Source organism: Dunckerocampus dactyliophorus, chromosome 12 (assembly GCF_027744805.1).
Source record: "Dunckerocampus dactyliophorus isolate RoL2022-P2 chromosome 12, RoL_Ddac_1.1, whole genome shotgun sequence".
Taxonomy (NCBI): domain Eukaryota; kingdom Metazoa; phylum Chordata; class Actinopteri; order Syngnathiformes; family Syngnathidae; genus Dunckerocampus; species Dunckerocampus dactyliophorus.
The window spans coordinates 4502187-4518446 of record NC_072830.1 but is presented as its reverse complement, the minus strand read 5'-3'; the positions used below and the strand labels follow the sequence as shown (position 1 = coordinate 4518446).

At 42.2% G+C, this 16260-nt stretch overlaps 1 protein-coding gene and 1 long non-coding RNA gene across 2 annotated transcripts in view; both read right to left on the bottom strand.

The window, feature by feature from the left end:
* The window catches only part of gbe1b (glucan (1,4-alpha-), branching enzyme 1b), a 117292-nt gene extending 116492 nt beyond the window's left edge, over positions 1-800 (bottom strand). Inside the window, exon 1 of the mRNA XM_054794897.1 lies at positions 585-800. Within this exon, the coding sequence (XP_054650872.1) occupies positions 585-682 (98 nt within the window). The 5' untranslated portion in view covers positions 683-800. The remainder of the gene's footprint in view (positions 1-584) is intronic.
* A 5892-nt stretch (positions 801-6692) lies between these two features.
* Positions 6693-16044, bottom strand: LOC129191311 (uncharacterized). The gene is made up of 3 exons (XR_008573188.1): positions 15889-16044; positions 6911-7085; positions 6693-6830 (listed from the first exon to the last, which is right to left on the bottom strand). It is a non-coding gene; the product is annotated as an uncharacterized LOC129191311 (long non-coding RNA).
* Positions 16045-16260: the final 216 nt, after the last annotated feature.

Genomic DNA, 16260 nt, shown 5'->3' with positions numbered 1-16260 from the left:
TTAGATCACATGTGTCAAACTCGACGCTGCAGGTTTTCTCTCCCACCAGTTTCTTCAGCAAGTGATTTAATTGATGAGCTCCTTCCCTCAAACTGAAGGTGTTGATGATTAAAATCACCTGCTTTAGTGACTGGCTGGAAAGAAAACCTGCAGTGTCTCGGCCCTCCATGGCACGAGTTTGACACCCCTGCTTTGGATGAATAACCCTGATGTCGAATTTCACGTGCCATGTATGCACGTCTATTGACGTGACGCTGACGTCACCGCGTCGCCTGACAAACGCGCGTTGTCTCCAACTGTCAAACAGCACGTTGGCGAGCTGTGTAATTCAATGTCGTCCTCTCCTGTTTAGTAACACAAGGACAAACCCACACCGTCATCGTTTCAGCAGGTGCACACAGAGGAGCAACATTGTCCAACAAAACGTCACACGGAAACACAGTTTTTGAGTGCTGCTAACTTTGTTTTTTGTCAAGTGGTTGTGCAGTTTGCTATCACGAAACGCACGTCAGAGCAAAGTTCACCTCCGTGCACAACATTCGGCGATGAATTTTGTTCAAAGCCACCATCTGGGAAGCATTTACCTCCTGTGGAAGTCCTTCTCGTAGGGTTTGAGGTATGGGTCCATTTGAAGGAGAGTGTTGAACTGAGGAATGGTAACATTATACTCCTGGTCCGCCATGGTTTCCCTTCTCGAGCCAAAAGCAATCGAGCACCGAGCGCCGCTCGTTCCTTTTAAGGACTCGCGCCGCGGTGAACAAAGAGCAGGAGTGTCCAGAGTGGAACGCTTCTTATCGGACGTGACTTTTGTGCAAAGTCCGCCCCATTTTAGCTGGCGGCTGTGTTTACTGCGTGGGCCGAGCCGAGCCGATCCTAATCGAATACAGCCGAGTGCAACTGTGACGCCTGGCCAGTTGAGGTCAGAGGTAGACGACTGTGATGATATTTTACATGCATTAATCATTATTATTCGAAGTAGTACGAGTAATAAAATGAATCAGTGATGAATTATTAATAATTATGTAATGCTCCAGACAGAAAAAATCCAAAGCTAAAAATGGACAATTGAAAATGCTGCAATCACATGAATGCCTCAAGATCAAAAACAAATAACATACCCAAAACGCCTGCATGAGAGAAATGCTGCAAATTTATGGAACAAAATTAGTCAGGCTAATAAGGTTTTGGTGTCATAGGATCAGTGCTTGTCGCCCTAGGTACTTCCTTCCTGTTCCATGAACTCGCAGCATTTCTCTCATGCAGGTGTTTTTGGGATGTGTGTGTGTGTGTGTTTTTGGCATTTGCAGCATTTTTCTTTTGCGCTTGTGTTTGATCTTGATCTCAGCATTTTGAATTTGTAGCATTTTCCCGTTGCATTTGTTTTACGGAGTTGGTGTGCTTTTGCTTTTGGGTAGTTTCCTTGTACATATCTTACCCTGTAATTATTATCTAATCTTTAAACAAGTAATGCTTATAGCATGCTAAAGGTCGCAATGGCATGCTCACAGCTCTCCACTTTTCTGCAAATGAGGACATTTCTTTCTGCATTCTTCCCCTGCACTGTGGATGTTTGTGCGTCCTGATTTGATAGGCTTTACCTCAGAATACCTCGCATCAGAGGCAGAGCCAACTTAATGGACTGGAGGGAACAAAAACAAAAAAAAACACAATAACCTTGCAATGGAGTTGATTAAATGGAATGAAGAATCGGTGCATCTCTTAAACGTGTCGTCCTTGTCACTAAATGAACGTTTGACCAGCGCAGGTCACAAAGTGAGCGTCATTGGAAGTTACCATCTGTGTGGAATAGATGAGATGCGGGTAACGTCCAGCCGTGAAGGTTATGTCAATAGTCTGTTGTGCGCTGCGAAAGAACAAACCTGAACAAGGGCATGAAAGAAACACACATGCCAGAAGTAAACTTGTTATTCAGTGGCTTTCAAACAAGCACGCCTTAAATTGCAATCGAATCAAATTTCACAATAAAAACACAGCTCGGACTTAATGAAATATATTAAATGGTTATCGACTCCACGGGGCTCTTACTGAAATACTTTGAAATCAACTTTAGATCATTGCGGGAAGCTTGGTCTTGGCATTTTATGCGTACAGTATTTACCTTTACAATGGGACCTCTAAAATACTACATAATATATAATTAACCATACTGTCCAAAGTGCAGCCCAGTGGCCATTTGTGGCCTACAGCTTGTTTTTACTGGCCCTCAGTGGGGGCATCACGAGACACCTAGCTCACAAGACGAGATTTTGTCCATGAGAAAATATTTTAACATTAATTTTAAGAAAAGTACAATGAAAAAATATGACTTTGTTATTTGAGTCACAAAACAATACAGGTGCGTTTTGAAATGTTAAGCAATATTATTGTCAACATTTTTTGAGACCAAATGAACCACTAATGTTATGGAAATACAGTATAATAAGAATAGTATATCATAACAATGCAATACCTTTAATATGTGATCTTTAATATCTAAAATATTCCCACTCTGAGAATATACTCTCTAAGAATATCCAGAACAGAGTGGGAAAATGTTCCCTTCCTAATAGTATCGATCAGTCAGCAATGTGTAGGGTGCTTTGTCTGGATTTTGCAGATCAATACGGTTAGGAAGGGAATATTTTTCCACTTAAGATGACTCTATCCTGTATATGTACTGTATATCCTTATCTACAACAGAGTGAGAAAATATTCCCTTCCTAACCGTATCGATCAGTCAGCAGTGTGTGTTTGGTGCTTTGTCTGGATTTTGCAGATCGATACGGTTAGGAATGGACTATTTTGCCACTCTATTCTGGATATTATCTATAACAGAGAGGGGAAAACATTCCCCTCCTAACAGTATTGATAGTACAGTAAAGTTATACTAATGTTATACAGTACAGAGCAAACTGAGGAGTCAGTTATGTGCAATATTGTATGAAAACCAGTTCATCATCTGAAAATTGGGCCGCACGAAAACTGAAGTTTGGCTGTAGTTGTCTTTAATTTAAGATGTGTAGCAAAGCCTTTTTGTGTCTTTTAAACAAAGCTGTCCTCTGTGAGATAGTGCTCGTGTACACGGGGCAGCTTTTCCTTCGTAGGGACAACATTTTTTAAAAAAATCAATTTTGCATAATCGAGGACATTTCAGAAGTGTGTTTTTCCCAAGAAATGTTACTCAAATTCCTAATGATATGATCTCAGAGGTGTTCCACAGTGAAAGTCCTGCTGTATTTGCATATAATTTGTCTGCTTGAGGATTTCAGTTGTTTTTTTGTGTGGCCTGAATGAGATTTTCACCAATTTAAAGGGCGTGCCAGAATCCAAATCCAATCCAAGTGATGTCGCATAATGCCTCCTAAAAGGCTCTTCAAAGCAGACGTGCTGGCATGACAACATTTGAATCAAACCCTCTCCCCTCCTCCTTGCGTGTTCACCCACATTTCACCCTGAGAAAAATGTGTTTCCATTCCCCCAAGACGCCGCAGCTACAATAATGTATTCATTCTGAGGAAGTTCCATCGCGTCTGAAGCCTCAGCTGAAAACATTCCAAGCCGCTTCCCCCTCATCTGTGCTTGCAAACTTCACGTCCTGACACAACAACAGTCCTGTTTTGTTTGGGAAAGACACAAAATCAGATAGGCGTCGCCATGGAAATGTCACTGCACGACTTTAAAAGAAGTCGAGGCAAACTCGCGTCTCATTTAACCTTAATTGATGTGGGCACGCAAGCATGGCGCGCGCGCGTGGCACGCGTAATGAAAAAACGCAATTACTGGTTCAATACCTGTAATTATTCATCAAAGCACTTCAGTGCATCCAGCCTGAGATTTGCTTCCTGGTGTGTTCAAGCTTCACAAAACACCTCCCAGGCAAAAGTGATGGATGTTAAGCGATAGCGGATTAAGCGAGCCAGTCGCTGAATACTAAAGCTTACACGTGTGAAAAGAGCAGCGGCTATAAGACGGTTATTCACAAATATCACATGGAATAATCCAAGGATTTCTTTGTCTTGAATGATGTACTTGCTGATAGTGTGAATATTTAGTGTGGATAGCATTATTTTCCAACATTGTTTGAACCCTCTTGGGCACGGCGTTGACTACGACATCACAGGTTGCCTCTGGAACCTTCTTCCACGGCTCCATCACTGCTGGAGCTGGTGGATGTTGGATGTTTGACAACGCCCCACAGATTCTCAGTAGGGTTTAGATCAGGGGTGTCCAAACGTTACCAGTGAGGGCCACATAGTGAAAAATGAAAAGATGCAACTTTGCCACTTTGATATTTTGCTAAAACATTATATATATTTCAAGAAAGAAAAAAAGTGCATCTCAGCTTTGTGAGTGCATCTGGATGGTAAACTGGACTGGACCGCCAACATGGATGCTCTGTGCAGGAAAGGGCAGAGCCGTCTGTACTTTCTCAGAGGGCTGGCGTCCTTCACCGTATGCAAGAAGCTGTTATAGATCTTCTACCAGACTCTGGTGGCTCGTGGCCTCCTGTATGCAGTAGTGTGCTGGGGGAGCAGCCTCAAGAAGAAGGACGCCACACGCCTGGCCAAACTGGTGAGGAAGGCAGGCTCTTTCAGTGGCACTGAGCTGGACAGCCTGACATCTGCGGCAGAGCAAAGGACACCGAAGAGGCTCCTTTCCATCATGGACAAACAGCATCATCCAATGCACAGCATCATCTCCCAACAGAAGGGCAGTGTCAGTGGCAGATTACTATCACTGTCCTGCTCCACTGAAAGACAGAGCCGATCATTCCTCCCCCATGCCACGCCATGCGGCTTTTCAAGACAACAGAAGGGGATCGATGCAAACACACACAGGACTGCATTTATTACCTTATTATGTATTATTGCACTACAAATTTTAAGGGATCTATTCCTTATTTATTTATTCTTATTCTATTTTATTTTTCTTTGTTTTGTCTATTGGTATCTACTTTGCTTTTTGGTCTTGTTTTCCCCATTTTTGCTGTTCTTTTTTTTACTTTCCAAATTTTCCTCCTTCAATAATCTTTTCAGTTTTTCTTTTTTTCCATAATCTAAAAATTTAAAATCACAATTTGTACTTTATTGGTTGTTTTTTACGTTATGTGGATCATTAAATGGAATATTTTTTTTCGACTTATAGGGAACATTTATTTAGTTTGTTGCTTTATACTACGTTGATCATCAAATGTCAGATTTTTTTTTTATCTTATAGGAAATTTCAAGTCACATTTTTTAAAACTTAGGTTGATGATAAAAATTTGAGATTAAATAACCCTTTTTATTAGTTCATAGCAAATTTTAGCTTATGTTTTTTTGCTTTAAGTTTTGTTGCTCATCAAATGCAAGTTTTTTTGTCTTACAGGAAATTTAAAATCACAATTTCTATTTATTATGTCTGAACTCATGCTGATAATACAATTGAAGATGAATTAAGACTTTTTTAGTTTATAGCAAAAAAACGACATTTTTTCATGTTTTTGCTTTAAGTTACGTTGATCATCAAATTGAAGATTTGTTTTGTTTGTTTTTCAAGTGGCGGGGGGTAGGATTAAATAAGCTTTGCTTCTTCCTACTCCTATTGGACATGTGGAACTGTCAAAGAATGATTCATGAGATGTATTCCATTGTAACCTTCATGTTCAAATAAACTAAACCAAACCAAACCAAACCAAACTATTGTTTCATTTTTTAAATGATTTCTTTCGAATGCAACAATAACATTAAAAAACGTCTCGATTAAGATCATTTTGAAATACAAAATCAAAGTACAAATAACAGTACTAAAAATAAGTCATCTGGGAAAAACAAAAAAGAAAAAAATGCTTATTAGCAGGTAGGATCCGTAAAGATAGTATTTGTGTATTTGTAACCATTGTGTTATTAAAGTTAGTGTAGCTAGTTTTATACTACAGGTGTGATAGGCTGAGTACTTTTTCTTTTATGTTTGTTTTTTTTTTGAAGTGCAAGTCGTGCTTACCCCTGTTGTGAGAAAGTTTCTGATTCACAGACAAATGAGAAATTTACATATGAATTGAAGAGTGATTGCTTTTGAAAATATCTTTGCAAAAGACAATTTGACAGCTGGAGGTGCATATGAAATAGTTCCTCTTGCAAAGCAAAGCATGACAAACGGAGCGGTAACAATCCAACTCCACATAAGCAGTGTCGGGTACATTACCTTAAGCAATTACTTGTAACTACCAGTTACTTTACACCAAAAAGAAATTGGTTCAGTAACGGAATTACTCATTCAAAGTAATTATTGCATTACTTTTTTTAAAGAAGAGATTTAGCTTTGTTGTGGCGTGTGTAATTCTCTACCATGATGCTAGGGGGCAGTGTTTTCCCGAGCGTGAGCAGCCACAACTCTCCTTGACTAGCTGTAGTTCAGTCAGTCGTCCTTTGCCACATCCCAGTTCGAATTCCACGGCTTCACTCAGTATTACTAATAAATCTTGCTGTTTCATGGTTGAATACCACCAATTATTAGTCAAAAAAATATGCATATTTAAGCAAACTATGTGTTTTCAAGCATAAAAATGGCTAAATGAAGTAAAACACAAATATAAGGCATTCATACGACGCATTCAAATTGTGAATGTAGTATTTTACACTGGTACCTAGGTGTCAGTAATTGTTCGGAGAGACAAGCGCCAGACTTGATCGCCAGAACAACAAGCTTTTATTGCAACTTTAAGTTATCTCACAACAGGCACCATAATAATAACAAAAGAACAATCATAACAACAACACGGGCTACTGTTGCGGCCATAACCCCACAACAAGCTAAAACGCACCTCTGAACCCCCGACGTCACTTCCTGTCCTACAAGAGAGGAGAAATATCATCAAGGGGAAAAACTAAACTGAAAACACTTGCACACGAGGACAACGCTAAAAACCCACAGCAGCCTTCAGGTCACGAGAACAGCAACAAACTAACTGGCGCTTCCCAGGCAGCATGCAGACCAGTAGGAACAACCCCACGTCCTCCTCCTGCAGCAGGTGGCTTAAGAGCCCTTCATGGCAGAGTGGCTACAGGTGCGCCTCGTGGCGCCGCCCACTCAGGGAGTGAAGGAATCTAAAAGGAGGCACAACAGAGGTCAAAAGGTGACAACACCAAATGAAGCAGAACTACAACAGACCCTAGCAACAGGAAGTGAATAAATGTACAGCAACATATGTGAAATGGATTTGGGGGAGGATTAAATAAGCTTTGCTTCTTCCTACTCCTTTTGGACATGTGGAACTGTGAATTGTATCATGTGATGTATTCCATTGCAACTTGTATGCATGTTCAAATAAAATTAAACCATTCCATTACCATATTTACAAGGTCGTAAACAGGTTTTGTATGTCTAACATGTCTTATTTTCTCTTATTATGTCTACCATATTGAGTAATAGAAGAGTAAAGGTGACTATAGGGGTGTTATTTCATGTCCAAAGGGTCCTAATAATGTTAAAAAAAACGTATTTAGAAGGTCGTAAACAGGTTTTCTCTGTGTAATATGTGTTACTTTCTCTTATGATGTCTACTATATCAGGTAAAAGGAGTGTAAAGGTGACTATAGCGGTGTTATTTTATGTCAAGAGGGCTCTAATAATGTTAAAAAAAACATAATTTAGAAGGTCATAAACAGGTGGTTTTCTATGTTGAATGCCTTATTTTTTTCTTGTTATGACTACTATACTGGATAATAGGAGTGTAAAGGTGACTATAGGGGTGTTATTTATGTCGAAAGGGCTCTAAAGTTTAAAAAAAACATATTTACAGTAGATGGTCGTAAACAGGTTTTCTATGCTTTAATTGCCAAAATATTCTATTGACAAGTAAAGAATCCTACTTTGAATTCACTTATCACGGTCGGTTCTGGAACCGCTTAACCGTGAAAAAAGAGGGATTACAGCTGTAGTGAACAGTATAGATGTCAGTGCAGAATACACAATGCAATGGCATCGTAATGTTTGAAATAGTAATTCACGAGTTTTGCCGTAACTGTAAAACAACAGGGTTATTAATTTTTAGCGGTATTACTGTCAACATTGCACATAAGTAAATTATCACAGTGAGGCATTGAAGCTCAACAAGTTCTAATAATAATAATAATATATCAGTCAGCTTTGCAACTCCCTCGAAAAGTCGTCTTATCTTCCCGTCTGATGCCAATGTATGCTAATTAAATTATGTCTGGCGGTCGGGTTAGGACACAAGGCAGACAGCTTCCGTCTTTGGGGGATCAGATTGGCTGTCAGGGATCAGTGTGCTGAAATATTACAACTCCTAATTCATGCGAATGCCACTAAGTGAAAAGGTTAGCGCCGTTCGCAGGGGAGCCGGCGAGACGGCGGATGATGCTAATGAGAGGTGATAAGTTCACTCCAGTCTTCAATTTCAAGGATGGAGGAGCCGGGATCTCCAAAAGGAAGGCCAGACTCGTAAATGAGAGACATTAGAGGCAGGCGGGAGGCAGCGGGATGGGAAGCGAAAGCGGAATGTGTGAACACAGGGCATGTGCTGACTGCGCCGACATGAAGATGAGATGTTGGAGGTGATACGTCACAGCTGCCCTTTTCGCCACTGCTTGTACCTGAAGTAGCGTGTCAGACATCCAGCATGTGAGTCACCCACGATACATGCAGAGGATGCACGGACCGTTCAGCTCTCGCATCATCATACTCCTTCCTCAAAGCCACCCAGCCAGGGTTGAGCAAGCACCAACAACATGACTACATGGGTCATACCTCTGCAACTACAGCCACCTGCAAGCACTCACACCTGTGTCTACGCTCCAGGACCAGGATGGCAAGCAATTGGATGCCCGTGAAAACAGGAGGTCACCAAACCAAATGCCTTCCTCACTCACAGTGCAACCAAAAACAACACAACCCGCAAGGTATGCCGGGTAACTTCCAGCATGCCTTGCGGCTTATAAAGTAGTATAAAATTGTATTGTTTTGCATGTACACTAAGTCCCCTACTAACGAACATCTGACGTGCGAACATTCGGAGATACGAACACTAGCCGACTGGTTTATATTTTCATGTGTTTTGCCTTATATGTCCATATTTATACTGCTACATGCTTTACCGGCAAACCCATATTTATACTGCTACATGCTTGACCAGCAGAGGGCACTGTGACACTGCTAATGGGACCAACAGATACAGGAAGATGAGGAAGAGAAGAGAGGAAGGCTAAGAGTTTTATGATACAACCCGGACAGAGCGTGTGATTAAAGGTTATGAAGAGTTAATAGGCCTGCTTAGTTCTACACCACCCACAGAACACTACCTCTTTTAGAAGAGTCTAACGACGCCGATTTGTCCTTTTTTTCAATATCTCCTCCTCCAACTCCTCCACAACGACGTATGCTCGACCACTCCTCTTCAAAGGTAAATAACATTTATCATTACGTATTATTATATCATTTTTATTATTGTTTTTTTCATTAATTATCCTCGTTTAATATTACTACTGCATCCAAAGTCATATTTACATACTTACGCATACTGTATGTATATATACACCTACATGTAGTGCCTATATCATTGGTAATATTAATTTTTTTCAACTTAAGAACAATTCGACTTAAGAAAGGTCGTCTGGAACCAATTGTGTTCGTAAGTTGGGGACTTAGTGTATACAGTCAAACTTGTCCATAGCGGCCACTAGAGGGAGTCTGCAAAAGTGGCCGCTATAGACAGGTGGCCTCTATAGACAGGTTGGCGTCCAGTTTGAATGTTGACCAGTAGAGGAAAAAAAAGAAAAAAAAAAAGGGGAAAAAATAATAATGTTGACCAGTAGAGGGCACTGTGGGACTGCGGATAAAAGTTGTACAGCACTACTAGGCTTGTTATTATCCACGACCCACAGAACAAAGCTGTGCTAGTAATGTCTTACACTTGTTTTTAATATTTTACTTTTTATACGGCAGAGTGTCATTACAGCTTTAGTTCATCAGGAAGTGACGGGAAGTGACGGTGGGCGTCCCGAGCAGGAGAGCTAGGCTCAGTGCTTGCTGTGAGTTTGGAGAGAGTTGGGAAGTGTGTTTATGTTGGCGTGGATGTAAAGTCCTGCAGTGTTCTCCGCTGTTAATAAAGCCATTAAAGTGCATCGGCGACGTGAGTCTCTTCTTCCCCACAACAAGCGGCATTACGGTATTGACCAGTGCACACCAGGAAATAAAAGATGTCATTTCTTACAGGCATTGGCTGGACAGCTATGTAGTGGGGCTTGTTTAACCTTTGCCTTGTGGGCAAGCAGGAAGGAGAGACGATGCTGAGAGATGTGTGTGTGTTCTGAGCTGCTGTCTGGTGGCCGCGTTCAATAAATAAAGTTGGCAGAAGCAACAGGAGAAGTTTCCTTCTTTGCTTCGGAGCTGAATAACACTGACAAGTTAACAGACTAGTAGCGAACGGAAAAGAAGACGGCTTTGTTTGTGTCGAATACAGAAGATGAGGACTTTGATGGATTTGTGGATGAGGATTGATCAAAAATAACGTGAGTACATTCTAAAATACTTCAGTTAAGTACAACCGAACTCAGTTTTGCTCCCGCTGCCGCATGCATGCTAGTGTATGTTTTTTTTTTATTGTAGCGTCGCTGGGAGCACGTCCTGTTCCCAGCCTACTTTGCGGTAATGTTTTGGTGCAAATGCTCTTAAAGTTACATGTTTGACCAGGAAATAGCAAGCTCAAAAGAAGACGGCTTTTTTATGTGGAACAACTGACAGTTTGTGTGGATCTTGTGAATGATTGTGACTGAGCTAGGACTCAGTAATTAAAGTCTACACACGACGGCTTCATTGATTGAAAAACAAAACTTTTTCGTGCATGAAGCTTCTACTTGAGTCGGTAATTTGGCTGCGGTCAGATATTGACTAAGGGAGACAAAATGGGTAGCCGCTGGCCGCGTTGGACAGGTGACTTCTATACACAGGGTCTATAACATGTAAATTTGCTGCGGGGGATTTTTCAGTGGCTGCTATAGGCAGGTGCCCGTTCTATAAAGGTGGCCGATAAGACAGGTTTGACTGTACTTGTGTACAGTATAAGCATTTATTTAAATACCCGCATAGCCTGTGTGGTGCAGTTCCATTGTGTGCTCCACATTTTGGTTGCACCGTGAGTGAGGCATGCCGCTGTTCATGTAAATTACATTAGTAGCGCCCCCTGTGGGTTGTGGTCAAAAAGGCTTTGTAAGACACGCAAGCGTGCATGTAATACAGATGCAGAAATCCCTCGTTTATGGCGGTTCATCGGTTTCAGACACATGATAAGAACATTTCGGCAAAGTGCGATACCTTGTTTATAAATGTAATTTCATTTTCAGAGTTACAGCATAGAAAGCCTGTTTGCAACCTTCTAAATGCGCTTTTCAACATTGTTAGAGTGCCACCATGTGGTGTATTTGTCCTAAAAATCATAGCACAGGTAACACAGTACGGGTGCATGTTTTGACACATTTTCACCCTTGTGTATAGGAGTAGAAGACTTTCAACATGGGATGTCATTTTTTCACATGACTGTAAGCACTTCCTAACTTAGTTTTTCTGCTTTTTTTCTGTGAAAATGAACACATTCCAGAATGCCTTTTCTGATATGAACAATGAGATTTACATTTCTACACAAAACTGCTGCATTTCTTGAATAGTAACACCAAACCATGGATGTAATCGGGGGAGAGGGACACCCAGGAGACATGTCCCCTGCACTTTTCCAAAAGGAAGTTTTGGTCCCCTGTACTTTTTACAGTTTAAAAACAATGTTACACATATAAAAAAGGAAGTCGGTCAAGCACTAGGACCATGCGGAAAATGGACACTCGAACTGTGCTTTAGACCGCCCACGAGCTCATCGGTTGGCCCACCCGATGTTTTGCTCGTGTGTGATCCGCCATCCCGGCTGTCACTGCATCAGCGACTTGATCAAGCACAAGGACCAAGCGGAAAATGTCCAAACTGAGGTTTGTTTCGCTTTGGACTGCTCAGCAAGCTCATCGGTTGCCTCTGTCACTACGCAATACGTACGGGAAACACAATCGGTTCTACACATGTGCAGAACATAGGTTTCTGCTACATGTAATTGATCGTGGCGGCCCGCCACTATAAAATAATAGCCACAACACCTTAAAAATTAACTTGAAAACAATGTTAAGTTATATATTGTATGAATGAATATGCTGCATATGCTATATAGATACATATATAGCTTATTATTTATGCACATATTGAAAACAATTTAAAATATCATAAAATGTTTCACTGCCCTTTATTTTTAAAAACATGCACCAGAATCGCCTCTCGGCCGTGTCGGCGCTTGCTCATGTCGCGGCACCGGCGTCTTGGTTGACATTCACTGAGTTCCTTATTATCGTGCAAATAAGAAAATAAGTCTGTAAAATGTGTAGTCAATTGACGACAGCTTGTCACATGTGAAGCCTATCTACGCCAGTGTGTGTGATCGCTCACATTTCAGTCTCATTCCACTTTCTGGCGTCTTTTACCCATTTGCACTGCCTCTCTGGCGGTAGCTAGCTAGATCACAGGCGAGCTACAAGTGGCTATCACATCCATGCTAACTTACATTTAAAGTGTCACTTTACAGTCTTGCTCTCGTTATCATTATAATACTTATCTCTCGTCTTCAAAACACTTGATGTGTGTCTGAGTTGTTGAACAAGCACGTAGTTTGTCCAGCTTTAGACAGTGATGCTATCACACTCCAACAGGTAGCTCATGCTAGCAGTAGCTCACCAGCTGATGTTGAGTAGTTCACCAAAGAATATTTGCTTCACCTCTTGGTAGTTTTATAAGTGTTCTATTCAAACATGATGCCTGTGTTACAGAGTGGAGATGTACTTTGTAAATAAACAATTAAATGTTGGCAGTCACACAAGAGATTCAAGATTCAAGAGAGTTTTATTGTCATGTGCATGGTAAAACAGCAGTTATACCATGCAATGAAAATCTTATTCTGTTCATTCTCCCAAGGAAAAGAAAGAAAAACACAAGAAAGAATAAGAACATAAGAAACATAAACACATATACATAAATACCAAGAAATTAAGCAACAACAACAGAAGAGACATTAATGCAAGTAAATAATACAAATAAATAAATAAATAAATAAGTGCTATGAGTGTGTGTTGCGTGTGGCGTGTCTGAGTGCTTCATTGAGAAGCCTGATGGCCTGTGGGTAAAAGCTGTTTGCCAGCCTTGTGGTCCTGGACTTCAAACTCCTGTAGCGTCTGCCTGATGGCAGGAGTGTGAATAATGAGTGTTGTGGATGTGTGCTGTCCTTGATGAGGTTGTGTGTTCTGCGTAGGACTCTAGATGTATAAATGTCTTGCAGTGAGGGGAGGGCTGCCCCAACAATGTTCTGTGAGGTCTTGATCACCCGCTGGAGTGCCTTCCTATCACGTGTTGTACAGTTACCGTACCAAACAGTGATGGAGGCGGTAAGGACACTTTCGATGGTGCATCTGTAGAAGCAACTCAGGATTGTGGTGGACATGCCAAATTTCCTCAGTCTTCTCAGGAAGTACAGTCTCCTTTGGGACTTCTTCAGAATTTGTTGGGTGTTGTGAGACCAGGTGAGGTCCTCGCTGATGTGTGTGCCAAGGAACTTGAAGGTTTTCACCCTCTCCACCTCAGTCTCACCAATAAACAGGGGTCTATGTGGCTCCTTTTCCCTTGTTCTTGGGTCGATGATCATCTCTTTAGTCTTATCTGTATTGAGAAGGAGATTGTTATCACGACACCAAGCTATGAGGTCCGCCACCTCTCTTCTGTATGATGTTTCAACACCACCAGTGATCAGTCCGATGACTGTAGTGTCATCCGCAAATTTAATGATGCTGGTGTTGTTCTGGGAGGCCACGCAATCGTAGGTGAAGAGCGTGTAGAGGAGTGGACTCAGCACACACCCCTGTGGGGTCCCAGTGCTCACAATTCTTGAGCTGGATGTGCGGTTGTGGACTCTGACTGACTGGGGTCTGCCTGTGAGAAAGTTAAACACCCAGTTACAGAGGGAGGGAGACAGGCCAAGTGTGAGGAGCTTATTTGTGAGTTTGTGGGGGCTGACTGTATTAAAAGCGGAGCTATAGTCTATAAATAGCATTCTGACGTATGTGTCCTGGCCCTGTAGGTGAGAAAGGGCTGTGTGGATGGCAGTGTTGACTGCATCATCCGTGGACCGGTTCTGGCGATATGCAAACTGTAGAGGGTCCACAGTTGCCGCCGGGATGCTCTTTTTGATGTGGGTCATGACTATTCTTTCAAAGCACTTCATAACAATAGGAGTGAGTGCTATAGGGCGATAGTCATTCAAGCAGGTCACGTTGCTCTTCTTGGGTACGGGCACTATGGTGGTGGACTTAAAGCAGGTCGGTACAGATGCTTGTGCAAGCGACAGGTTAAATATGTCAGCAAGCACATCAGCTAGCTCTGATGAGCAAACCCGAAGTGCACGTCCTGAGATGTTGTCTGGGCCTGCTGCTTTTCGTGGGTTTGTTTTGTTTAGAACCCTGCGCACATCAGCTGATGTCACCATGAGAGGTGCGTCCTGTGTGCTCCCCAGGTTCAGCCACCCTCTCTGCTCATCAGAAGTTTGGGTGTCAAAGCGGGCATAGAACTCGTTCAGCTCATCTGGAAGTGTGGTTTGGCTGGACGTGGCTACGCTACTCTGCTGTCGATAGTCTGTGATGTGCTGGAGCCCCGCCCACATGCGCCGAGGGTCTGAGGTGGAATAGTAGCCCTCCAGCTTCTGTCTGTACTGCCTCTTGGCCTCCCGTATGGACCTCCTCAGGTCATATCTGGCCTTTTTGTAGTCATCAGCGGTGCCCATGACAAATGCAGTCGAACGAGCACGTAGCTTAGCCCTTACATCACAGTTCATCCACTGTTTTTGGTTAGGGTATTTTCTGTAATACTTGGTGGTGGTAACAGTCTCTATACATGTGCTAATGTAGCCAGTAACAGCAGAAGCATATTCATCCAAATCAACAGTACAATCTTCCCTCCCCGCTGCAGTTTTAAACACATCCCAGTTTGTGCAGCCAAAGCAGTCCTGAAGTACTTGATCAGTTTCTTCATTCCATACTTTAACTGCTGTACTTACAGGGGGAGCTTTTTTGAGAAGTTGTCTGTACGTTGGATAAAGGAATATAGAGATGTGGTCAGCCTTTCCAAAGTGGGGTCTTGGAACAGCCTTCAAAGCACCTTTCATGTTGCAGTAGACTTGGTCCAGGATGTTATTTTCCCTTGTGGGAAAGCTCACATACTGGTAATATTTGGGGAGGACAGTCCTGAGGTTACAGTGGTTGAAATCGCCAGATATAATGAATACAGCGTCTGGGTGTTTGGTCTCGTGTTTATCGATGATGTCATGCAGGAGGCCTAGTGCATTAGCAGTGTTAGCTCGTGGTGGGATGTAAACAGCAGTTAAATACACAGCGCTAAACTCACGAGGTAAATAAAAAGGTCTGCATTTCACCATCAGCAGCTCAATGTCCTGCGAGCAGTGCTTTTCCATCGTCTGTACGTCTGTGCACCACCGTTTGTTTACGTAAACACAGACGCCGCCACCTCTGTGTTTACCAGACGCTAAAGTCCGATCTCCCCGGTAAGCAGCAAATGATTCCAACTGGATCGCCGAGTCCGGTATATCCTCCGTCAGCCAGGTTTCTGTGAAGGTGAGGACACAGCATTCCCTGATCTCACGTTGAGCTGTAATCCTTGCTCGTAGTTCGTCCATCTTGTTTTCAAGAGAGCGGACGTTGGCTAGCAGCAAGCTTGGTAGCGGTGGCCTAGTCGCTCTAGCTTTTAGCCTAGCATGCAGGCCGGCTCGCTTGCCTCGTTTACGCCTCGGTAACAGCTCACCTCTCCTTTGCTTTTTGTCAAAGTAGATTTAAAAATGCTGCAAGTTGGATACACCTGTGCTATCATAGACTCAACATTTTAAACTCACACTAAAGTGCTCTCAGCAACTTTGCCGGTGAATTAACAGTTTTGCAATGTTCTCAGTTCATGTTCTGCTGGTTGTTGAAAAATGTTAAATAAATAAGTTAATAAATAAATTAAGTCAGAAAAAAATTGTTATTTGTCATAATAAAAAAAAATAAATTGCAGCGGCACAACACAGCAGCGGCAGTCCCAAGGAGCCCACCACCACCGCTTCAGAAAATCCTAGCAGAAACCCTCTACATCCGGTCGATCTATTTTTCAGCAGTCACATGTTAGACAGAGCAGACA